The sequence below is a fragment of the Punica granatum genome, unplaced genomic scaffold (genome assembly GCF_007655135.1).
Source record: "Punica granatum isolate Tunisia-2019 unplaced genomic scaffold, ASM765513v2 Contig00405, whole genome shotgun sequence".
Classification (NCBI taxonomy): domain Eukaryota; kingdom Viridiplantae; phylum Streptophyta; class Magnoliopsida; order Myrtales; family Lythraceae; genus Punica; species Punica granatum.
This window is the reverse complement of record NW_022204321.1, coordinates 14,717-40,464: the sequence shown is the minus strand read 5'-3', so window position 1 is coordinate 40,464 and position 25,748 is coordinate 14,717. Positions and strand designations below refer to the sequence as shown.

At 38.0% G+C, this 25,748-nt stretch overlaps 3 protein-coding genes and 1 long non-coding RNA gene across 8 annotated transcripts; 2 read left to right on the top strand and 2 right to left on the bottom strand.

Moving 5' to 3' along the window:
* Window positions 1-4,903: 4,903 nt before the first annotated feature.
* Window positions 4,904-7,170, bottom strand: LOC116190242 (pentatricopeptide repeat-containing protein At3g22470, mitochondrial-like). 2 transcript variants are annotated; one of them, XM_031519905.1, is made up of 2 exons: window positions 6,995-7,170; window positions 4,904-6,885 (listed from the first exon to the last, which is right to left on the bottom strand). In XM_031519905.1, the coding sequence occupies exon 2, from the start codon at window positions 6,723-6,725 to the stop codon at window positions 5,097-5,099; it is 1,629 nt and encodes a 542-aa protein (XP_031375765.1). In that variant the 5' UTR covers window positions 6,726-6,885; window positions 6,995-7,170; the 3' UTR covers window positions 4,904-5,096. The 2 variants fall into 2 exon arrangements, with proteins under 2 accessions (XP_031375765.1, XP_031375764.1); XM_031519904.1 differs by having other exon boundaries at window positions 6,962-7,102.
* Window positions 7,171-12,838: 5,668 nt separating this feature from the next.
* Window positions 12,839-14,053, bottom strand: LOC116190245. The gene is made up of 2 exons (XR_004152627.1): window positions 13,802-14,053; window positions 12,839-13,601 (listed from the first exon to the last, which is right to left on the bottom strand). It is a non-coding gene; the product is annotated as an uncharacterized LOC116190245 (long non-coding RNA).
* Window positions 14,054-14,804: 751 nt separating this feature from the next.
* LOC116190244 (cytochrome P450 81E8-like) lies at window positions 14,805-16,810 on the top strand. Its single transcript, XM_031519906.1, has 2 exons — window positions 14,805-15,746; window positions 15,915-16,810. The coding sequence occupies exons 1-2, from the start codon at window positions 14,850-14,852 to the stop codon at window positions 16,563-16,565; spliced, it is 1,548 nt and encodes a 515-aa protein (XP_031375766.1). The 5' UTR covers window positions 14,805-14,849; the 3' UTR covers window positions 16,566-16,810.
* A 1,100-nt stretch (window positions 16,811-17,910) lies between these two features.
* On the top strand, window positions 17,911-22,134 carry LOC116190249 (pentatricopeptide repeat-containing protein At4g01570-like). Of its 4 annotated transcripts, XM_031519914.1 has the most exons (5): window positions 17,911-20,506; window positions 20,796-20,965; window positions 21,343-21,432; window positions 21,509-21,610; window positions 21,727-22,134. In XM_031519914.1, exon 1 carries the CDS (start codon window positions 18,045-18,047, stop codon window positions 20,430-20,432), a length of 2,388 nt encoding a protein of 795 aa, XP_031375774.1. In that variant the 5' UTR covers window positions 17,911-18,044; the 3' UTR covers window positions 20,433-20,506; window positions 20,796-20,965; window positions 21,343-21,432; window positions 21,509-21,610; window positions 21,727-22,134. The 4 variants fall into 4 exon arrangements, with proteins under 4 accessions (XP_031375774.1, XP_031375776.1, XP_031375773.1 ...); XM_031519916.1 differs by lacking the exon at window positions 21,343-21,432 and having other exon boundaries at window positions 17,911-20,498; XM_031519913.1 differs by lacking the exon at window positions 21,343-21,432.
* Window positions 22,135-25,748: the final 3,614 nt, after the last annotated feature.

The window sequence follows — 25,748 nt, the reverse complement described above, 5'->3', positions numbered from 1 at the left end:
TTGCTAATTTAGGAGTCGGATTACCGCAGAGCCTTGTTATTCTATCCTACCCCCCATCTTCTATTAAGAAGCTCTTACTCGAGGACTTTATGGGGCTTACGACCCAAAGATCTGTAAGCGCTTTGTGCGCGGATGATTAATCCTTAATGCATTTGCTTCTTTCACAAAAAAAATGTATTAATTTGTAATAATCATGTAAAATTGACTTAATCACATGGGGACTAAGGGTAGTTAGATACTAATTAGAGTATCCTAGGTCCTTAAGAAGGTCTTTGTGACCTTAAGGGTGGGTCATCAGGATCCGAAGTCCCTTAAACCAATGATAGTCCATCATTTGACTTAGCTTTAGAATTAATTGAATAAAAAAATCCAAATTAGTGTGTAAATTGTTTAAAAGTGGTTAATCATGTAAATTGACATGAATCAAGGGGATTAAGGGTAATGAACCCACTAATTAAGTCTTATGATCCAAATTGAAGGTCATACTGACCTTGAGGGAATTAGGACCATTTTTGTAGATTCTTAAGGCTTAATTGGCTAAGTCATATAAATATAGTCGTGATAATAAAATCGGAATAAAATGGGACAAATTGGGAATAAAATGTATAGATATAGGAAAATAGACTTAGAATTTTTCTAGGTTAGGAGTTCATAGGCCTCTTTTCCTCTCTTCGGGTCTTAAACCCACTTTTTGACCCGTTTGGCCCAATGTGAATGAATTGGCCGGAATGTATGGCCCATGTATGTCTTAGCATGAATGTACGACCCATTTATATCTTGGCTTAAAAGTAGGGCCAATTCTTATTTTTCTGTCCGAATGTGTGGCTCAATTTAAGAGTTGGCATATATAATTTGTACATAAGTACGCGAATGCATGCGGAGTCTATAATTTGGAAATTTCATTCTTTGTATACCTGCGAATAAGGCCTATACCCTAGGTTAAACAATTAGACTTTGAAAGAAAAAGTGTTAGAAACTGATAGGAGCCCAAAAGAGTACCAAAAGGACAAGTTATTAGCTTGCGGACTTCTAATCTTGTAACAAAGCCCCCTTACTTAGTTCTTTGGATCGAAGACCAACTGAAAATTCAAATCCTTAGGTGGTTAGTATCTTGACCCCTTAGGTAATCTCGGTAGCTCCTCGGCCAAGTAAACAGTATAGTGGCGACTCCAATCCAACTGGAACCCAAGTAATACGGACTAACAAAATTCTAAGTCGGAGCGGAGGCCTAAAAATCAAATCGTGCAACACCAGAACTATAACTTCTTCTTTTTTTAGATTTTTTAAATTCAAAAGATACTTTAATTTCATATTAATCATTTTAATAATACTTTGTCTTTTCTAAAACCCGATCCAAAGCATCGACCTCGATCATTTTTTTTCTAAAGGTATTTTCAGAATAATTTATTTTTACTATTTTACAATTATTTATTTTAATTATTCTACAATTATTTTAAAAAATATTTTACAATTATTTTAAAGTGCTTATTTTATTTTTTATAATTTTTATATTTTATTTTATAATTTTAAAAATAAAATTCTTATTTATATTATATTATTATCTTGTAAAATACCGTTATCTTAGAATTTTTTAACCTTAGATATTTATTTTGTTTTACAAAAAAAAACTTCATTTTAGATTATTTTTATTTTATATGTATATTTTATTGTGTAAAAAAGTAACTTTACTTTGCAGTAACTATATTTTGCTTTTATTTTTATATTCATAATTTACAATCACTTATTTTTTATTTTCAACTTTATTTACAATTATGTATTTTAAATTTTAACAATTGGCTCGCACGAACATATCGGCATATCCCTTTTGTACTGAACATATTAGTTTGAGCAAGTAACATTCTAACCAATGTCTAAAGCAAAAGAATTTATCGTATAATGATCATAACGATATCAATTTTAGTATAGGTCCCATGTTAATGTTATACACTTTTTTACTTATTATTTTGACCACAAAACAAATGAGTGGACCTGATTCAAACATTTGTTTCTGCTCGTGAAGCATGAACTGGTAGAGAGAATATAATATTTTGGACAACACAATAGAGATTTAAGCAAACAAAAATTCCTTAATTAAGAGCGTGGCGGGACGCAAGCTTTTAGGTGTTAAGAAACTGCATAGGAAAAACGAATGAATTATTCAAGCTATTAGATTCTTTTTTTGTCCTTGATAGTCTCTATCTCTAGATTACACTTGTTGAAGTATCAATACATATTTTGAAATTATAAATAGAGTAAAATGCAGTTTGCACTCCGACCTTTGGACCTAACGGCAAAGTGCTTCCTAACCTTTAAAAAGGTGTACTCTGCCTCTTGATCTATTTAGAAAGAAGCAAAGTGCACCATCGACCACTTTTTCCATCATTTTTCGGGCCAAGATTTAATATCACTTATCCATCGAGGAATCCGTACGAGAAGGAAGATGTGATCAAGGAGACTGGAAGATTGGACTCGGTGAAGGACATGAATGTGCATTCTGCCTATATAAGAGGACTCTGGTCTAGGAAAGTCAACGCAAGCTTGGCGCGTTCCCTTCTATGTTGTTCAGCGATGGAGAGGACGAGCACCAACTCCACTCAGATTTCCCCTTGGCCAAGATTTAATATCAACGGTTTTTATTTTCTCTGCCTCTGTGTTCATGGCCCATTTTCCAGCCTCAACCTCTACTTCTACTTCTGCCTTTGTGTTTCATTTTCAGTGCGAGGATAGAATGGAAAGACGCCAGAAAAAGCGCACACTCCTTACGGTAGAAAGATACATCATATAAGTTTCAGTGATGGGGCCTCTGACTTGCTATGAATCAACTCTTCTCAAGGGTTGTCTACTCCTCCTAGAGAGCATCACCGTTAGAAGTAGAATTGGGAGGAAAAAACACTGCAGTAGTACACGAAAAGGAAGTAGTTACTCCTTTCGCAAAAGACAATCTTCCATTACTCTGTTTTCCTGAAAAAACGGAAATTTCATACTGTCATGGGTTTCGCAGGGAGTGTTGTCGAAGAATATTAATTAAGGGAGGAACATTCTCAGCCTCAGCGCTGCCCCCACCCAAACCGACCGCCCCCCCCTCCCCCCCCCCCCCCCCCCCCCCCCCCCCCCGGCGGGGAAAACCCTGCTCTCTTCTCTCCTCCTTTATATCTGTTATTATTAAGGCTTGGAATGGGTTAAGTGGGCACGAGTTAGGAGACAGCTTTGTTTTAACCTTTTCCTTCTGTTTTACAGGAACTAATAGTGCAGGAGCTGCAGTATTTTGTCTTCCTGTAGTAGGAGATATGTCTGAAACATACAAATTAAGGAAGTGATGCAACTTTTATGTTTTTATTTCTCTCTCTCTCTCTCTATATATATACGGATATATATGTCATAGAAGAGTGGATTATATTATTATATTGTACTGAGGAAGATGTGATGAGAGTAGAAGAGTGGATTACATTTCTCAACCAGCATTCTTTTTTCTTGTCAGAAGTAAATTGGTAAGCGTGTTGGATGATGATGATTTGCTCAAGGGCAAGATCTATCTATCAAATCAAAGGAACTCACTTTCAATGTTCTTGTCGATAATGTTGGATATTGTCTCAGAGCCGTTGTTATTTGTGTCATTTAGTCTGTTATGTTGTGTTAATTTGCAATTTAGTCCTTAGGGTGCAGTTATCTTTACAGTTACTTTGTTAGCTTATTTCAAAGGATATGGGGCAGTTGTGCAGAGGTAGTCTTCTGCATATATATTTGCACGCTTGTTCAATTTGTTAGTGAGTTTGAGTCATTTTGTTCTTGTACTCCATAGACTTTGTTCTACAGAGGTATGAATGAACTAATTTCTTTCTCCTCTCCCTCTATTCAGTTTTTTGAACTGCAAATTCTGCAGATTCTTTGTGCTGCAGACGTGTGTGAGTGATTGAGAGAAACACTAAGAGAGTGAGAGTTTGAGAGAATTAACAGATAACGATAGGTTGGTTGACGCGGTTGCATTGTTGGGTTCTTCCCAGAAAATGGGTTTTCGCTTGAACTCGGTGTCCTATAACATTATCATTTAAAGGTTGTTTCAGGAAAGGTGAGTGGGAGGCCGCGTGCGAGGTGTTCAATCAAAATGCTTGAGAGGAAGGTATATCCTAGTGTTGTAACTTACAAGAGCCTCCTTGGGTTCTTGTGTCGGAATCGCCGTGTAGATGAAGCAATGAGCATGCTTGAGGACATGAAGGTGAAAGGGACTCGCGCCAACGCAGCAACTTATGTGCTTTTAATGTAAGGCTTGTGCTCGATTGGTAAATAAAAGGAGGTGAAAAATCTCATGTTTGATATGGAGTGCAGAGGTTGTAAGCCCAATCTTGCAAATTTCGGCGTTCTGATGAGTTACCTTAGTCCATTTCTCTCGCCTCTCGGTTCTATTCCATCTCTTCAGCTCTTTTCCTGCTCCTCTCTATTTCTGTTGACTTAATTTTCTAATATTCGCATGGATATATTGCAGTGGAAAAACGAAATTTTCAAGCTCAATCATAGGCCTCCAGAGCAAACTAAAACAAAATTCAAGCGGTTTTCAAGGTTTAAAAAGACCAATATGAAGAAGTTGAGTCCCCATATTCATATTAATCAAAAGACCGGCATCATCCAATCCTTATGGCTTCAATAACCTCAACCGCTGTCTGCACAATATATCTCCAAAAATGTTCCAGTTGAACTTCTTCTGGTATGGGTAAGTATGGCTTCAATAACTTCAACTTTTTGGAGAGTACTGAGATAGCACTCAAATATCCTCAACAATTCTCGCATAAATTCAATGTTAATTAATTAAAACCTGTAACCACATTGGGGGCACTCAAATGCTGACAGCACCTTTGTTTGAACTAAAAATTCGGTTTTAATTATTTAAAACCTGTACACGAAATTGATCTCCACCAATTTGTCTGAGAACAGAACTGGAAAATGCATATGTTAGGTTTCCAGTCTATTTCAGTATATCTGTTATCCAATCTATTTCAGTATATCTAAGGGGCAATGCAAATGTACATTTGTTCATTCTACTTATGGGACTCCATATCAGCTACGACATCATGTGATATAATCAGAAAGAGCCGATAACACTGTCAAATATATCCCTTTGGTTTCCGGAAAAAACAATAAAGTAGAGAAAGGAGTTTTATGGAAGCTCTTTTTATGCATTCTAGAATGTTCGGATCTAATCTATCATCTAAGAGCAATTCCATTGTCGAGGATTCTACGGCAAAGCCGCTACCACGCATTTTCCGGATAAGCTCTAGGGCAGCCCTCTCTTCATTGTTCTTAAGAGAAGCCCTAATTAGAATGTTATAAGTGGCAGAATCCGGAGAACATCCGCTCTCTCCCATTTCTTGGAGCAACTTATAGGCCTCGTAAACATGGCCTTCCTTACATAATCCGTTTATGAGAGTGTTAAACATCACGACGTCAGGTTGACACCCTTTCCCGAGCAAGGTTCTAAAGAATCTCTTGGCATCTTCAAGTTTCCCATTATTGCACATGCCGTTTATGAGGATATTATAGATTATAATGCTGGGATTGACCCCTTGCTCTTCCATTTGTCGATACAACGCCACTGCCTTATTGAGATCACCGTGTTTACAATATCCATCCAAGAGGATTGCATACGTTTGAAGGTTTGGAGGATGACCAGCATCTTCCATCTCCTTGAAAAGCTCCTCAGCAGCACGCAAGTTATCAATGTGACAGAAGCCACTAATAAGAGTGCTATATGTCACGACATTTGGAACCAAACCCTTGTGAAGCATTTCACGATACACAATCACTGCCTTGTCCATTCTTTTCCCCTTGCAATATCCATCTACCAGTGTGCTATAAGTAACAACATCGGGGGAACAGCCCCTTTCCACCATCAAACGAAATATATTCTCAGCATCATCCATTCTATTCTGGAGAGAGTATCCAGCAATCAGAGAACTGTACGCGACAACTGTCGGCTCAATACCTCTTCGAATCATAGCATCAAGAGTGGACTCTGCTTCAAAAAGCATCCCATCCTTACGAAATGCATCTAGTATTGTGCTAAAGGTTCGAACATTTGGGGTGATGCCCCTTTGAGTCATTTCTTTTAAGAGCAATTCAACCTCTTCCCATTGCCTTTCAAAGCACCTAGCTTGAATCAAGGTGGTATATGTGACAACATCGGGTTGAACACCCTGATCAATCATCCTGTGGAAGAGCTTCAAGGCCTCCATCAACCGTCCTTCCTTGCATAGACCCTTGAGTACAGTGCCGTATGTAACAACATTCACCCCGCAGCTTCTTCTGCCCTCCCACTTCTCAAGCAACCCGAGGGCCAGAGACGTCTTGCCTGTTCTAACTAAGCCCTTAATTATCGCTCCATACGTGACTGCATCGGGCTCGAACCCTCTGTCCTCCATAACATCAACTAACTCCACGGCTCTGGAAAGCTTTCCCACAATGCAGAGCCCATTGACCAGAGTGGTCAAGGTCACCACGTTTGGTTTAAAGCCGAGTTTGAGCATACTGCCCATAACAGCAAAACCATGATCCACCCTTTTCAAACGGCATAAACAGTTCATCCAAATATTGAAACTATGAACGTTATAGTTATTACCAGCATCATTCATCTTTTTGATTAAACCAATGGCGGCAGCGTGGTGCCCCATCCGGCCAATGACCCCCAACAGCAGGGTGAAATGAGCGGGTGAAGGCAAGGGCCGGATTCTGATCATCACCTCAAAACAAGACAATGCTTCGTCGAGGTTTCTAAATCCACCGTTCTTGCATCGGTACCTCACTTCATCCAAGAACAGCTCAGCCTTCTTCACCTCAGAAATTGCAGTTTTGGTGCAGAAATCGCGACAGCAGGGGGACGAAAGGGGAAGATTAGGTCTGCAAGGGAAGAGACGGGGGATTACGGGCTGCTGAAGAAGAAGAAGAAGAAGAAGCCGTTTAAAAGCACGAAGACCCGCTGAAGCAACGGAAGGAAAGGAGGAAACACATCTTCTCAGCCTCAGCGCCATCATATCCGCAGGCTCGGCAGAGTGACGAGAGTGATCGAGAGACGAGGAAATGTGCGACACTGGCTATCAGCTTAACTGAGCTGAGGAACGAAGGTGAAGGAGAGAGGGAAAAAAAGGGCAAAATCTCATTCGACTCCCTAAACTTTATAAACTGAAAATCCCATCCCAAAACTTTGGTTGCACTGTCAAAAACGCTTCTAAAACTTGTACTATGGGCAAAGAGAAACTTTGCCTCTGTCATTATAATTGCCGGCGGCCCCATGATAGTAGTTGGCTGCCTGGCAGGTGGTGCAATTGAATCACCCCTCTCTCTCTCTCTTTGGTTGACCATTCCTCTTCGTTCTCTCTCCTGCAATCGTTGACCTTTCGCGCAACCACAACCACCAGAGGCAAAATTGTCGGAGGCCACCGTGGGACAGTGGTGGTTGGGGAGGTGGTTTAATTGGCCATGGCCAAACAAAATTTTCTCTTATTATTAATTTTTAATGTTTTCTATTGATTTCGATGAAAAAGTAACAAAAGGGGTACATTTGCTCTCCACAAATAGTTTAGGGAATAAATATACTCAAAAAGTAATTTTGTGGGACAAATTCCTATCACCTCATAGTTTAAGGGGGCGAGATGGTAGTTTTTCTTTTTTTATTGAGATAATTTGTACGTGGACCAGAAATGAATGCTTGAAAGCAAACATCTATTTATATAAAATAGGCAAATTCTCCGTTCGGCCACCGCACTTGTACGAAATATTTTCGTACTGGGAGACTAAATCCGTTTGAATTCAGAGTTAAAGTTATTTTGATTTTAATTTTGATTTTAATTGTGGAAAAGGACAAATGAGATGTTATTATAAATTTGACTTGGGAAACGTGTATTTTTTGTTGTGTAGTATGTTAAGTTAAAGTTAAAGTTAAAGTTAAAATCAAATTTTTTTGAATCCAAACGGGGCCTAACGTTTTGTATAAGTACGAAACATTATTTTATGACTCAGTCGACTGATGTTTTGTATATGCGACTGATGTTTTGTACATATAGTCGACTGATTCTGATAACAATGTTTTGTACTTGTACGCAACATTATTCCTCGAACAGGTGCAACGACTGAATATTCAACCGTTGGACCCAAGAATTGCCCATATAAAATAATAAAAGCCGGAGCAATGCGTAAGAATATGCCACGTAAGTCGAAGCATGTATTTGGTTGAAAAACCTTTTATATCACCACTAACGAAAACGTGACAATTGGTGCATAAAAGACTTGAACCTGAAAAGACTTGAACTTATGAAAAAGTCATCAATCTTATATTTATGATTATTTATAATGAATTGGTTTTCATTATAGTGGACTTAATGGAGTGTCACGTTCTATAGAAAGAAACATTTTGTCGCTCTACGATCTTTGATATGGAGGGAAATTTGAGCAGGATAGGAAAGTTCTTAATTAATTAACGGCATAAATCAAAATATAATGGAATCATAAGGTTATTCATCATCTTGAGGTAAATAAATTATATTGTATATAGATTATGGGGAAATGATTTTATATCAAATAACGACCAAAATTTTTTTCAAACAATTGATGAACTATCTGATAAGATACAATGATGTTATCGATGAAATATTTGTTATTTTGTTATTTTGTTATTTTTAGTTGGATATATGAAATAAATATATTCATTTGAGGATTTTTTGAATTAGGGAGAATTGACATATTCTTACAATGGTTGAGTACTAAGATCATTCAACTGATGGCATCCATAAGATGCTATGGGTATGCAGGAGAATAAACAAAAATCAGGTTATAATGAAAGAATTTATAAGAATAATTTTGTTAATTATCACACAGCTCTAGCCTATGCATGTACACAGGCCTGTTTATCTAGTTATAAAATTCATTATTACGGGTCCATCGGCTCCATAAGGTGAGTAGGGTGGGTTTCCCACCAACAGGGACCCACCCACTTCTCTTTTTGCCCCTTTAAATTTCTACAAGTTTTCCTTTTCTATTTCTAGAATTCTATATCAAGAATATCGTCGCTATCCTCAATATCATCATTTTTAAATTTAATTACATAAATATACTTATTTTTTTATTGCGCACCACCGAATACTCAAAAATCCAATGAGACTGATTAATCTAGATTACAGTAATACATTATCATGGGTCCACGGCCCCATAAGGCAAGTAGGGTGGGTTCCCCACCCATGGGGCCCACCTACTCCATTTTTTTAGTTTCTATAATTTCTTTATTTCTAAAATTTTTAATTTAATTACATATAAATTATACTTACTTTTTTTATTGCGCGTGACTGAGTACACTAAAGTCCAACATGTCCAATTAACCTAGACTCGAGTGACGCCGATCCACAATTGTAAATTGTCTCTTTTTATATATAACATTAGAAATTTCCTTGTTTTTTCACTTACATGCAAGGTTTCAATAGCCTATTGATCAAAACAAAATCTCAGTTGGCAATGGATTTGATTATGACCATAAAATACTTTTAATGAAGTCAAATTCTTATTGCATGTAAAGTTTGTCCACTTAAAATTAGCGGAGTACACAAGATCTATTATATTGCAATCATGATTATCAAATTAAAAATAGTGAAATTTTAGCTTTAAGGCCATGTGAAATGAAAACTCTCTAGAAAACTCTAAATCATTTAATGTCAATGGAGAGTTCATAATTTTTATACATAAGTAATTTTATTATTTATTTTCCTATACTTTATTTGTCATTTATTATACACAAATTATTATGATAAATTAAAAAACTGAAAAAAATTCGGACCGACGGCATCACACACAGGTGTTGCACGCTAGTATGTATATATTTTTTGATAAAACTAGAGTATGACCTGCGATACATGCAATGCTAGACTTAAATTTAGTTTGTAAAATATGGTCGAACTAGGCGATACGTCCAAGAAATAGAGGACTTCTCCAAGTATTTGATATGAGGTTTTTTTTAAAAAAAAAATATTTGAACTGTACATAGAGAGTAGAGTTCATTAATGTAAATTGGGGTGAGACAAAGTCGCCAATCTGCAGAGATCTAAGTAAAGACAGGTGCTTGGAATGGAAGGTGTTAGAAGATTTGAGTTCAAAAAAGAAAGTCCGTTTGTCTTTTTTCTTTTCTTTTGTTTTTTTTTTGGTTGAAGGGTTTGCTTTGTTTGAATTGACTGGGATTGGATCTATAATCAATCAATCAATGAACAAACGAAGAAATGGTGAATCATTTCTTTTTCTAATGTGTTAATTATATTTTGAACTCTGGTGAGTCCGAAGTACAATGACGGTGAAGGAATGGTGACTGTGGTGGCAGAGACGGTTGAGGAAGAGCGGTGACGTGTGGCCAGGAGACCGGAGGGAGAAAGGGTCCGTGAAGGAGAGCCAGGATTCGTAAATGCTAATTTTCCTAAGAAAATAATACTTTTAAAGATTTTTTTAATATATTAATTGAATGGCCACATGCATTACATGTGTTTTGCATCTCCATAATTTTATTATATTAAATTATGATCGTGAGTTTTGAGTGTACAATGTCAATAATAAGTAACGAAATTTTGTGAATTTGATAAAAATAATTATATATGTATATATTACTATTCGTTTTAACTCTTTAAGTTTGTTCATCGTTTGATATGGTTGATATATCATATGAATTTATTTAACGAAAACACAATTCACAAGCTTTATATAACACTTGCCATGATTGCAGTATTCGATTTGAAGGTTCATCAACTGATGGACTGAAACTTAATTATATTCTATCCAAAAAATTAGATAGAGCGTTATGATATTTGAGTCAAGTTGCCAATGCCTCTAGTTAAAGAAAAAATTATAATTTTATTAGGGTACAAAGCCAGCTTTGTCCTAAAATCGAAACAAGTATCATCTAGAAATATGATATTGAAAGATGGCAATCATTTTTTTAGTCAAGAAAAATTGCAAGCTAAAATATTATTACATTATAAAATATGTCGAATGTAACATAATGTCTAAAAAAAAATACCAACAAATATAGGTAAATATATATACGTCCTAATGTATTTGTCAATAAGAAGTTCCGTAATTATTACATATGGGAGAATGAGCCCTCTTCAATCATGTTATGAACAATGATCCTTCCCAATTTGCAATTTGAATCTAACCTCTTTCCGATTCTGGTATGAAATATGTAATTTCTTTTAATAAATTTCCCCCGCGCTTGTTTGAGGTGGTATGAGCGTGATTATTATCATTATTATTATTTCATCGCACATATTTGTCAATGAAAGTAATATACCTTATCTAATATTATGTTAGAAAATAATATTATTTCAAAAAGAGAAAAAATGTTATTGTAGAAAAGGAAAAACAAATATCTGTTACTATTGTTACATGTCAAGTGACAAGAATAACACGATAAAATTAAGTCTCACACACTTCTATCTTTCTTTTTTCTTTTTTCTTTTTTTTCGAGTGACCGCCCACCGCGTTTCTTACGTATATGACATCCCTTTAACTTCAAGTTACATATAAAATAGGTAAACTGCAACCACCCATTCAATTGGGAACTCTTCAGATGGCGACATCCACCCATCCCATGCGAGGTTGCTGGAAGGTGTCACGACCAACACAAACTTCGTCGAGGGCACGAAGCACAAGGGCGATGGCCAGCCGGCAACTCCCACCGTCAAGTCTACGATCTTTGACATGGAGGGAAATTTTAGCAGGATAGAAAAGTTCTTAATTAGTTAACATAGAAACCAAAATATAAAGGAATCCTAAAGGCTAAAGCTATTCATCATATTGAGGTAAATGAATTATATTGGACATAGATTTATACGGAAATGATTTTATATCAAGTAACAATCATGTTTTTTTTTCAAACAATTGATCAACTATTAGATAAGATACATCCAATATATGAAATATCTTTTATATTGTTATTTTGTTATTTTTTTGTTGGATATATGAAATAAAATATATTCATTTGAGTATTTTTTGAATTAGAGAGAATTGATATATTCTTGCAGTTGGTTGAGTACTAAGATCATTCAACTAATCAACTAGAGATTACATCCATAAAATGTTATGGATGTGCAGGAGAATAAACAAAAATCAGGTTATAATGAAAGAATTTATAACAATAATTTTGTTAATTATCGCACAATTCTAGCATGTGCCTATACGCAAGCCCGTTCTCTAGTTATAGTAATACATTATTACCGGTCCATTGGCTCCATAAGGCAAGTAGGATGGGTTTCCCCACCCACTCCCTTTTTTTTCATTTAAATATCTACAATTTTTTCTTTTCTATTTCTAAAACTCCGTATCAACAATATCGTCATTATCCTCAATATCGTCATTTTTTAATGGATCAAATGGAATGGCATGATCTGTTTCCAAAAGTTTTACCTTTTTTTTTCAAAGGACGTGGCATAAAGATCAGCCAAGTTGCTGTACGGGTTGGCCACAAAATGCTTTCTTTTTCAGGTTTTCTCACAGAATTAAGGGCCTCGTGTTGACCATAAAGAGCAGCAGAAGGAATATGGGAAGGTCAAGGAAACTCATATTACCGTTAGACGAAGGGAGGTAGTCGGTGCTGTTGATTCCACCATGCTGCTTTGATCTCCACCATGCTGCTTTGATCTCCACTGAAGATGAAAGGCTTGTGAAGAGATGACTTTGCCATTACATATCGGGGCGGTCTTGGTGGATGACGTGTAGGCAAAGGCATTTAGATCTTGTCTGCTAATCATGAGGATTTGGCTATGGTTACATTCCGGGGATAGATGAAAACAGAGGTGATCTGTGATGTTGGTTTGGCTTCATCTTCGTTCGATAATTACACCGATATTGTATGATATGTATTCCTAGTCTATGTAGAAACCGATTGCATCTTATGAATAAATAGATTGAGATAATTAATATCGCCGTTTGAAAAATTATTTGTTGCTGGAGTTGCCATTTAGCGTGTGTGGCAAATTTAGATAAGTCTGTGCTCGGGATTTGAGAAGAATTTACGTCGGCCGAATATATAGTGCTGCTCATTTGGTAATAAGATATCCCACGGGTTGCTGCATAAAAGTCGATTCACAATTACATCCAAATTTGGCAATTTTGAAAGTCTTGATCGAGCAAATAAACAGTATGCTCTTGAATCTGTGGCAAATATGTTGCTCGGCTTTCAGAGGTAATCCTCAAACAATAAAAAGTAACCAAATTCGATGATATTCAGTTTTCTTCCTCCTCCAAACTAGCAAGCTTTTCTGTTTCCCTCTCCATCTCGTGTTCAGATATATCTTGTTTCGATCTGCTGAGCAATCTATCATTGTTGCTTCTTTGCTCGATCCAGTGGCTTAGTCTCATGCCCTGTTCAATTTAACCCTGTGCTTGATGTCTTGTTTCCAGGCTGATGCAGTATACCGTTGTTGTTCTTCACTGCGCTCTTATTATATGGCTCCGCTTACCTATGGTGGCCATAACGGTTCTCCTATTTCCATAATTGAGAACCCAAGACAACTTACTCCTCCTTCCATCACTTCTGTCCAGAATCGCTGTCTCCGATTTGCCAACTGGAATGCTTGCCTGTAAACCTGTAGAGAGTCCGATGCAGATGAACCATAAACTCTATTCGTTCCCAGAGCAAATTCTTACAACTATCAACGACTCGTTGGGAGATTAATCTATTAAACTCACACAAGGCCAGGTATATACAGGCATGAATGCTTCGAGTCAATTCATGCATATACCAAGTAATGAACACATTGACTGCATATACCAAATCTTGAAATACCTGAAGGGGGCTTTGGGAGAGCGACTATTATTCTCAAAGAACGGCACCCCGGACGTTGAAGGATGCAGAGGTGCTGATCGGGCAGGGGATGAATCAACAAGACGATCTACTTCAGGTTATTTTATCTTCATGGAAGGAAATCCGGTTACTAGTAGAAGTAAAAAGCAAAGGTTGAGGCGCAGCCGAGTGCAGAGGTCGAATTCAAAGTATGGTTTATGCGAGTGGTTGTTGGATTTAGAGCATCCTAAAAGATTTGGGGATACAATGCGTGCCTAGTGAAACTCTTTAGTGCAATAACAAGGCTGCCACTGAAATTGCATAACATATGATCGCACAGGACATGTTGAAGTTGATCGTCATTTTATCAAGAATTTAGACCAGAAGATTATTCTGTTCTAGTTTGTTAAATCAAAAGTTCAGCTAGCTGATATACTCGCGAAAGCAGTGTCTGGAAAGATATTCCATGATAGATAGATATCTAACTCGAGGGAGGGTTGGAAAGGGTTGATTGATTGGTTGGGAGTACAATATGCAGCCACATATACAATTTCTCGTACAAGCTATCTTGTTTCCTAATAATACGATTACTTCCGGTTTTCATCCCCCGATGTTATGGTGAAAATGTATCTGATACACAATTTCTAAATTATTTGTAGAGCTTTTCGACAAGTGAAAGAAGATGTAATTCTATTGTTGATATTGAATACATGATTGTTATATAATTAAACAAAAATTCTAGAGCGAAAACATCAAAAGAAGATATACCTCGGCTGTTAATGTAAAAGCCCATGATTCGATGCATAATTGAGCTATATATGGACAAGAGAAGGAAAGCAAATGAAAGATAACCACTCCACAGCCAAGGAAACAAACAAGAGGAATTCAAGTCAAACCTTCCCTTTGAATCTTTTTCTTCAAGCACACCCCCATATCCATATATAAATAATCACTGACGTCACACATCCATAGTCCATCCCCTATATATATAACATATAATACATGTCCAAATTATCAATTCATTTAATCAAAACACATACAAACAGCGATAATGGAATTCAATTTTCTTCAGCTGCTCCTTTCTCTTCCCTTCCTCGTCCTTGTCCTGCGCTTGTTGTCCCATAAGCTTCCAAGGAACAAGAAGAACCTTCCTCCAAGCCCCCCTTCTCTCCCCATCATTGGCCATCTCCACTACCTCAAAAACCCTATCCACCAGACCTTCCGCTCCCTCGCTGACAAGTACGGCCCCGTGCTCTTCCTCCAGTTCGGCGCCCAGCCGACGGTCATCGTCTCGTCCCTGCAGGTGGCCGAGGAGTGCTTCACCAAGAATGACATCGTGTTGGCGAACCGCCCCAACAGGACCGGTGGGAAGTACTTCGGGTACAACTTCACCACCATCCTGGCGTCCCCTTACGGCGACCACTGGAGGAACCTGCGAAAGGTCAGCGCCATCGAGATCTTTTCGACCCACCGCCTCAACTTGCTGATGGGGATCCGGAGGGACGAGATCAGGAGGCTGGTCCGGAAGCTGTCCCTTGCATCCCTGCGGGAGTTCAACCTGGTGGAGCTCAGGTCAAAGCTGACCGAGCTCACGTTCAATATCATGATGAGAATGGTGGCGGGGAAGCGGTATTTCGGAGACGACGTGGTCGATGACGAGGAGTCAAAAGAGTTCAGGTCTATCGTCAAGGAAGTAGTTAAGAACGGCGGGGCCACAAACCCGGGCGAGTTTGTGCCCATCCTGAGGTGGATGGGCTACGGGTTTAATAAGAGGATGGTCGGGCTCTTTAGGAAGACCGACGCGTTCTTGCAGGGCTTGATCGATGAACACCGACGAAAGAAAATCGACGGCTCAGAGATCAAGAACACAATGATCGATCATCTACTCAGCTTGCAAGAATCAGACCCGGACTACTACACGGATCAAATCATCAAAGGGCTCATAATGGTATGCATGCATCAATTTTTTTTGGGTGAATTATGTGTGCATCACTTTGATTTGATATAACGGCTCATGTGAACAAGTAATGTTCATGGCCATCAAATTTCCCTTTATATATATACGAATGACTTGCTCTTAAATAACTCTATGAACGGGATGATATTTTTCTTATAGGTCATGTTGCTAGCAGGGACCGACACTTCGTCGGTTACCCTGGAATGGGCACTGTCCTATCTGCTGAATCACCCGGATGTGCTTGAGAAGGCAAAGAACGAGATAGATGCACATATTGGTCAAGATCACTTGATCGACGAACCGGATATCTCGAGGCTGCATTACCTCCAGAACATAATCTCTGAGACCCTCCGACTGAAGCCGGCAGCCCCGCTCTTAGTACCCCACCGTGCATCTGAGGACTGCCAGATAGCAGGGTACCATGTGCCGCGCAACTCAATGGTTCTAGTCAATGCCTGGGCCATCCACAGGGACCCTACACTGTGGGACGACCCTACCAGTTTCAAGCCAGAGAGGTTCGAGGCGGGACCAGGAGAAATCAATAAAGAAGCTCACAAGCTGATGATGCCATTCGGGCTCGGGAGGAGGGCCTGCCCTGGTGCACCCCTGGCTCAGCGCGTGGTGGGCCTGACCTTGGGGTCGCTGATTCAGTGCTTCGACTGGAAAAGGGTGAGTGCAGAACCGGTCGACCTGAGTGAAGGCAAAGGCGTGACCATGCCTAAAGCAGTGCCACTGGAAGCAATGTGCAGAGCTCGCACAGTCATACACAGGGTGCTTTCTAAAGAATCGATGACCACTAAGGGAGAATAAGCTCGGGATGACCTCGGACGTGCAATTAGATTGGGGACGATCCATGATTTGATTTAGTCGTATGAGTTATTAACCTGAGAATCATTTATTAGTGTGCTTAGTAGGTAATTTCATTTTCACGTTATTCTCCGAGATGGATAAATGTGTCGGCTGAGGCTTGGTGAGGAAGACATATGATGTCCATGTTCTTCCTTTATCTTGAACTACATTACAAATAATAAACACATGACTGGTTATTGACATTAGTGATTGATTAATTTAACAATCTTTACTAATGACGCAACCCTTCACCAATGTCCCACCAAAGTAAATATGCAATTGATTGCAGAAGGATAAGAACAAGGAGGGTCGAAGGCTAAAGGGCATGGTGCAATATTTGTTTCTCCATCCTCTCTTTTATCGAAAAATTAATTAGATCCGTCACTCAGATTCGGCTTCGAGGAGATGCATACCTACAAGAATCCCGAAAGAAAATCTTTACATGAGAAAGCTTCCAATGGATGGCATAAGATCTAATTCATCGGTATATGCTGCATATATAACTCAGCTTGTAGCTGAATATGTCTATAGCATAAGATCTAATTCATCGTGTCTGCGTCGGACTATACTTAATGATGATCTTGTCCGTGGCTCGGGACCCAGTCATTTGTTGCAGGATTGCTTCTTAAGCCCGGTTGGCCGTATGCTAAAACCCCGCCATGACCTCTATCAGTCACTGAATATAAATTATGAGTTGTGTGACGTGAAAATTTCATTTTGATAATTCTAACTCCTCTAAAATCTTTTTTTTCGTTATTCTAATTTTGGCAAATCACGTCGCTTTATTTTGTATAAGCCACGCCTATGAAACGCTCAAGTTCATACCTATTTATAGTTAATCTCATTAGAGCTCAATTAACTGAATCTCTCAAAGTGATTATCGGATGGATTCATCTAAATTTATTCAATGTTCACACAACTTAATATATAAAATATGAATAAGAATAAATCACAAGCTAATATTGACGTTTAAAAACTTCCACATTTGTGTAATTATTATTCTTTTACTAAATGAAATTAGAAGTTCGAATTTTCAGCCTTTTAAAAGCTACTTTCTTATAAATTAGATTGACACTTAAAATGATATATATGGATTTGTTACATAACTTTTTTGTTCATAAACTCTTAAATAATTATTCTATTGTAGATCTGAAATTTAACGTATTAAGTTTTATAGTATAACAATAAAACTTTTTTCTTGTCAATATATTAAAACTATAAATTCGTATTAAATATTATTTATATATTTGAAATTTCTTATAATAATTTTTTAAAAGATTGAAAATTAAGATCAGTTTTTTTTTCCCCCATGAAATCCACTGCTTTTCAGCGAACCGAATCAAATTGGCCGACTGCAAAAAAAGAAGTCAACGGCAATGCCCGTTTCAGTATCTCAGCTCAGCGACTGTCAACAGTTTGACTACGGTTAGTTTCTTCTCCATGTCCGTCAACGCGAACATCCTCCGGAAGCACGGGACGACCCAGCTGGCCGAAATCCTCCTCGAGGCTTCCGTCACCAAATCCCTCGCCGTCTCCGGCACCGGGGATCTCGACCCGCACAGCGTCCCGCTCTCCGAGTCACTCCTCCGCCGTGTCCTCCGCTCCCCCTCCCTCCACCCCTCAAAGAAGCTCGAGCTCTTCGCATGGGCGAGAAGCGTCCCTTCTCTCGGGCATTTCTACAAACACTCGGCGGGCACCTACTCCCTCATGTTCTACACCCTCTGCCGCTCCGATCACCTCGAGGAAGTGCCGCCGTTGATCAACCTGATGAAGGAGGATGGCGTCGTCGTCGATTCTTGGACTTTCAAGTTGGTCCTCGACTCATTGATCCGCGCGGGCAAGTTCGACGCTGCGCTCGATATCCTTGGCCACATGGAGGAGCTCGGCGTGAAGCCGAATTCCCGCATGTATGACTCCGTCCTCGTCGCCTTCGTTAGGAAAGGTAAGTTGGGTCTAGCTCTATCCATGTTTTGCAAGCTACTGGATGCGTCTGATTTTAATTCTAGCTCTACCGATGGCGTCCATGTTGGATCGGTTCCGGGTTTGACTGCGTGCAATGAGCTGTTGGGTGCACTTAAAAAAGCTGATATGAGGGCAGAGTTTAGGGATTTGTTCTGTAAGTTGAGGGAAAAGGATTGGTTCGAGTTGGATACAGTCGGTTACAATATCTGCATTCATGGGTTCGGGTGTTGGGGTGATTTGACCACTTCGTTGAAGCTTTTCGAGGAGATGAAGGCAAAGAGCCTCAAGTCAGGCTCTTTCGGGCCCGACTTGTGCACCTACAATAGCTTAATTCAGGTGCTTTGCCTCTCGGCCAAGGTGAAAGACGCGCTCACAGTTTATGAGGAAATGAAGGGTTCAGGCCACGAGCCTGACTCGTTCACGTACCGGATCCTGATCCAGGGATGCTCAAAGTCGTACCGGATGGATGATGCCATGAGAATTCATGGTGAGATGGAGTATAACGGGTTTCGGCCTGACGTGGTAGTTTATAATGCTCTCCTTGATGGTCTTCTTAAGTCCAGGAGAGTCGTGGAGGCCTGCGGACTCTTTGAGAAGTTGGTCGAGGATGGAGTTAGGGCTTCATGTTGCACTTATAATATCCTAATTGATGGACTATTTAAGAACGGAAGGGCCGAGGGAGCTTATACTCTGTTCTGTGACTTGAAGAAGAAGGGTCATTTTGTGGATGGCATTACTTACAGCATTGTGGTAATTCAGCTTTGCAAAGAAGGTCTGGTCGACGAAGCCTTTGACTTGGTTAAAGAAATGGAAGCCCGGGGTTTTGTCGTTGACTTGGTGACTGTAACTTCCCTACTAATTGGGTTTCACAAACATGGTTATTGGGATGGCGCAGAGATGCTAATGAAGCACATTAGGGATGGAAATTTGGTGCCAAACATACTCAAGTGGAAGGCAAATATGGAGGCTGTGATGAAGAACCCGCAGAGTAGGAGAAAGGATTACACTCCTCTATTTCCATCTCGGGGTGACCTTAGTGAGGTAATGAGTTTAATCAGCTCCTCTGAGTCAGGAAGAGAAGTTGAGGAGACTGTCAATGTTGATGATAATGACGAATGGTCATCTTCTCCGTATATGGACCAACTCGCCAGTAAAGCGAAGTCAGGGGACCTGGCACCTCAGCTTTTTTCAATTCCAAAGGCTGAACGAGTTTTAAGTAAAGGAGTGGATTCATTCGATATTGATATGGTGAACACCTTCTTGTCGATCTTTTTGGCAAAAGGGAAGATTAGCTTGGCTTGTAAGTTGTTTGAGATATTCACAGACATGGGTGTAGACCCCACGAGTTATACCTACAACTCCATCATGAGCTCTTTCGTCAAAAAGGGCTATCTCAGCGAAGCGTGGAGTGTTCTCAATGAGATGGGCGAGAAAATTTGCCCTTGGGACATAGCAACCTATAATGCAATAATTCAGGGGCTAGGGAAGATGGGGAGGGCTGACCTTGCAAGTTCAGTCCATGATAAGTTGATTAAGCACGGGGGTTACTTAGACATCGTTATGTATAACACTCTGATAAATGCATTGGGAAGTGCTGGGAGGATTGAGGAAGCTTGTGGACTCTTCGGGCAAATGAGGGCCAGCGGAATAAAGCCTGATGTCGTGACCTTTAATACCCTTATTAAGGTTCACACAAAAGCAGGTAAGTTGAAGGAGGCATATAAGTTCTTGAGGATGATGCTTGATGAGGGTTGCTCCCCGAATCATGTGACAGACACCACCTTGGATTTGCTCGGGAGGGAAATTGAGAAGTTGAGGTATAGAAAAGCTTCAATCATGGGACCACATGAAGATGATTCCAACTAAAGAGGATTTACTTTTCATCAAGTTTGCTGTTCCATTGGACCTTTGTTGAACAAACCCTTGGAGATGGTGAGCAGGTAGTCAATGATAAGCTCACTTGCTTTTTGCATTTTCTTGTAGTTACCGGCATTTTATTTTCTCTGTTGTCTTTTCCCATTTATCAGAAATATATTATAACAGATAAAAAAAATTGTTGCATGTGAAATTACTGTTTAATTGAAAATACTCTTGACCTTTTCAATGTCAAGTTTTGAATATTTGAAAGTTGTGTGGTGTTCAATTGGAGTGCTTGCTGTGCAAAAGTTTCGTGTGGGTGAGTATGCTTTTTCTGGTAAATCTAATAATTTTGTCATTGCAAGTTTGTAGGAATCCTCGTGCTGGATCAAGTCTATGACAGGACTGCGGGGGTCGACTGTGGGCTCCATAGCTATGTGATTGAACTTGCAAGCATTCCATGGATCCAGTCCATGGACTGACTTTCACATCAGTTTGGAATATAGACTAAGAGCAAAAACAACACTGGGGACAATTACCAGGTACTAGGGGATTGACATAATTTATGTATCTATAGAAAATAATATCATTAGGATACTTTGCCATACAAAGTCCACACTATACGGAAAGGCGGGGCATGATTATTTCAGTGCGCCGAATTGACATAGAAATTAGCACTGCTCAAACGAACTAAGCCATCTTAAGATGAATTTCCGTAGTCTGTTAAGTGTACACGAGCTTTCTGTTCCAAGAGTTGCCATATTCTGCTGGTTCAGTATGTTATGTGAAATGGTGTAGTAAATTCATATGATATTTCATGCATAAACAAATGACCAGTGAAGGGCCACAGCAATAACATTTTTTTCTCGCAGGATGATCTTTACATGTGTTATATGATTAATTTTCTGAATTGTTTCAGTTATAAAAAGAAAATGCATGTGGAGAAAATCCTGTGTTGATATATGGAAGCCGCGAAACAAGAACTCAGAGATTTCTGGCTTCTATCATTGTAATGGCAACAAATTATAAGCATAATGAGTCTTTTTTATGGCATACGATGTATCACTGGTTTTGATTTGTTCCAGATATTCGAAGTGAAGGAAATAGCCGGATGTCAGAAATTGGAGAAAATCAGCAGAAAAACTTATCGATCAACATGGAAGTTTTGTTGGAGAAACATAGTTGAGGTATGTCCTATGATGGCTGTTAAGTTAATGCAAAATGAGATTTCATTCCCGTATATTTCATCATTGCAAGTTTCCGGTTACGCTTCTTTCCCAAAAACTATGTTTCCTTGCTGTAGGTTGAGAAGAATGCTCGGTCTGCAAAGGATCTATCACTTTGAGGTGATCCAACTGGTTACTTCTTGTGGATGATAATTTTTCATCGTATGCAGCAGGCAATAAGGCTGCAGGGATTTGGAAGAGTTTAAAGGGATTAGTCTAAACCCTTTTATTCATATGAGCTTTTAGAAATTAATTTCTATCACGTCCTCTTGTCATTTTTTTTAATATAGTTTAAGATTTTTGATAGCTTATTTTCCAATAAGCTGAACTTTCAAACTGGACCACTGGAGACTGGCTCTATAGGGGAGGTCCAGAGGGTCGACGCAGTTGGTCTTTCTAAAAACTTTATCGAATTAGAGGCTCGGAAACACCTCCAGATTCCCTCAATTCATTGGTAAGTGATATATGTAAACCTGTTCAATTTTGTCGTTGCCGATACCGCTTATTGCTTGGATGATGGAATTTAATCATCTACCACCGTCAGGCTTGTGACCTTAGAACAGAGCATATCCAAAAATCCACCCATCTGTTGAGGGTCTTGTCCTAAAGATGTGGTCGGATTACCCCCCCCCCACCCCTGGAAACGATACGATGTAGTCAGATTATTAGAATAAAGAGGCAGCTTTATACTTTATCTCCCACGCCAAAAGCTCGATAAGTATTTACATATAATACTAGGGCAGGTGCCTACGCTTCGCCGATGGTACAGAAGTTCCTTCAATAATTTGTTAGACTGATGTAATATTAAAAAATTATTATTTCTTAGATCCACTTATATTTATATTTACATATGATTATAATAATCGGAAGGCATATGAGTCCGCTCGTATACATAAGGGAAAAATATATTACTTATAATTAAAAAGTATGAGTATAATTATTATATTTCCTTAGGAAAGATAAAGGGGAAGTCTATATTTGTGAATGAAAGTTTGTAAAAAAGAGAAGTATAAGATATACATGTAACTTCTTAGGAAAAGGTAATGTAGATAGAGAGATTAAAGTAAAAGACATTGTGTCAAATCTTATAATGATCGTGGAAAAAAAATAAAAAAGCCTGTAATTATATGAGCGAAAAACATACATTACTTGTGAATGCTAAAAGTTTGCTTTAGCGAGATTATTTTTATATATAGTACTCGTAAAAAAGGAAGAACTTGCATGTATTAGGGATAAATCTATAGGCAAAAGAAATTAGAGATAATTGGTCCAATTATAATGATCGAATAATTTGAATTGGCAGGTTAATCGGGTAACACTAGTACCTTGTTGGCACAGGTTCAAAACATTGGATAAAAAAGGAAATTAAAACAAAACGGAAAGACATCTAGGAGAGAGAAATATTAGTTAGCGGCAATGACTAATACTATTTGGATCATGCATGACAAATAATTTATCTCATAACGAGACATATATTTTGGTTGTGGAGCACAAATCCAAAGATCACGCACAAACATACACATATACAAACAAATTCCACAACTATCGGTACCAAATCATATTCATAAAATCAATTGTATTTACAGATGACCCATAATTTTACAAACAATAAATCCAAAGCAATATCATTTTTAGAAAAGCATTTTCTTTCCCGAGTAATTTCTATTTCGAGAGCACTAATAAAATCCACGATCACTTACATCGTCCTATAAGCCCTCCAATTCAATGGAAGGATCCCTGGTTGAAAATTTCGTTTAAGAACCACTCTCTCTTTTATTCCTCACACCATCTCCCTCTCTTATCTTTTCCATTCTCACTATTTTTTTTTTACCGAAATGACAGTGAAAGACTCCCTTTAAAGACACATGCTAGAGGACGTTATAACCAATTATAATTAGGGTGGGACTATTTCCACACCCATTTTGACTAATACACTGCTTTTATGACTTATAGGACCTTCATACTCTCATTGTCTTTATTAATTCACGAAATCCCTTAAATCGCTCTTTTATATGGGTCCCTTTTAATTAATTTCCAAAAAAAAAAGACAATCAATATGTTTCTCTTTATCAATTATCAATTATTTTGTTGATTTACACACTTAAATCCATATTTCAATAAATAAAAAATATTTTTCATAAGAAAAGATAAATAATGCAATTTAAAAACAATCAAAGCATGTGCACGACTCTTTGATATAATATGACATAGTAAAAATACCGAAGTTAGAATGAATATAAGAAATAAAATCAAACGATTATCATTTCGTAGTTGTATGTCCACCATCATTTAGTACGTTGAATATTTCAATATAGTTAATAACTTTTTTGTCAATCAAAAAATAATGATTGAATTTAATATGTTCCGTTCCACATCATTTTTAGGGTTATATAGCAATTTATCAGTATGATAAACACATACAAATAATGGAGAAGTCATTTGGTTGATGACATGAATTTTTTTGATTAAATAATATTTTTTGAATTTCAATAGGAAAAAAAAAGATATGCCACTAGATGGGGTTTCTGAAACAGTAATTATGTTTTATTTTTAGGTGAAAATTATTTTTCGTTTTTGGTTGAATATATGTATGGTGACATTTCATTACTACGAATAAGGAGAAAGAGATTGCTCTTAGGTCTAGAAGATAAAAATGTAAATTTGATCCTTAGTTTTGGGAAGCAATTAGATTAGAGTCAACAGATTGTCTTACAATACTAATTAGGAGATTACTAAAAGAAACTGGAGAGTACATCAGTCTCATGCATTGTAGAATGGTGGATTAGCCATCGATGGGGTAGAAATAGCCCCACCCTTATAATTATTAGAAGAAATGAATAAAATTATAGAAATAAGATAAATATACTTTAAGAGGCTTATCGACAAACGAAAGGCAATAGGGAGAAAATTCCACGATCGCATATACAACCACAGAGAAATATTTATTTTTCAATTAATTTTGGATAAATTTCAATATGACACATTTAATACCCCGAATGTACTTATTGTCCAGAGAAGACAAATTCCACTAGAATGGAGATAAAAGCTAGCCCAATATACATAGGGGAATTTGGAAAGTTGACGGAGGATTTATGAAAATACAAATCAATATATAATATATAAAAGCAAGAGACTGGGATCGTAAGAGTTCTATTTGAAAATTGAGATCTCTCAACTACTTATAAAATAGGAGAATTATTCGGCTCATGATTGAATGACATTTCATTTGCACATTTAAAAAGAGGTTGTTTCGTGCGCAAGAATTATTATTATTTTCTCCTGATCAACTTTCTATATATTTTTCTCAGAAAAATTAAGTAGATATGGCCAATCGAATGACATGATTAATGTCAAAATCATTCCCCTTTCTCGAAAATGAGCCTTGAAACAAAGCGAATGTTCTCACTCTGTTACATAAAATTATTGCTCGACTCCGTCATGATGACAAACATAAGAAGATTAGACATAAGGAGGTGCGGAATTCAGACCAAAACATGAACCGATGTGAAATTTTATTACGTCTTCGAGGCCACATGCCTAAATGCAGTAATTATATGCCGGGCGAGTAGTGCTTCTTTAGTCTTGAGCTTAACCGTTCGAGCGTTAATCGCAATTAGTCTTCCCTATGTACATTATATCCGGCTATACAATTAGAGATTAATATATTTGTCCATTTTTACGTTAATATATTGTAAATACATGTACACGTAGAATTCGAGAAGATAAATGTCCCAGTCAAAAAAAGATTAAAGATGACTAATCGTGTCAATCAAAAACATGCATCAATCAGGTGATCTTCCCGATGATGAAGATGAGGAAACCATTAGTAAACTCCCTATAAATACAACACGACTTTGCCCATCATAGACATTCACAAACCAACCGAACTCAACTCCGAACAATTCGATCTGAATAAGGAACAACCACAATGGAGAGGAGAAGTTACTGCTCTGGGACTATTTAGTATCAAGAAGACATGTTAACGACCATGAATGAAAATCGAGTCAAAAAAGGACTGGACGTGAACAACACGTAAAGAATTAGAGGAAAATAATATCCGATAGGAAAATTCGTTTTTTCTGCATATTATTTTCCTAAT

Excerpts from the sequence above, each read along its gene's own strand:
- LOC116190242 (XM_031519904.1), bottom strand. The coding sequence starts at position 6,996 with ATGTGTTTCCTCCTTTCCTTCCGTTGCTTCAGCGG. Across the intron at positions 6,886-6,961 it reads TCCTTCCGTTGCTTCAGCGG|ACCTAATCTTCCCCTTTCGT; the intron begins GTCTTCGTGCTT and ends CTTCCCTTGCAG.
- LOC116190244 (XM_031519906.1), top strand. The coding sequence starts at position 14,850 with ATGGAATTCAATTTTCTTCAGCTGCTCCTTTCTCTTCCCTTCCTCGTC. Across the intron at positions 15,747-15,914 it reads TCATCAAAGGGCTCATAATG|GTCATGTTGCTAGCAGGGAC; the intron begins GTATGCATGCAT and ends TTTTTCTTATAG.
- LOC116190249 (XM_031519916.1), top strand. The coding sequence starts at position 18,045 with ATGTCCGTCAACGCGAACATCCTCCGGAAGCACGGGACGACCCAGCTG.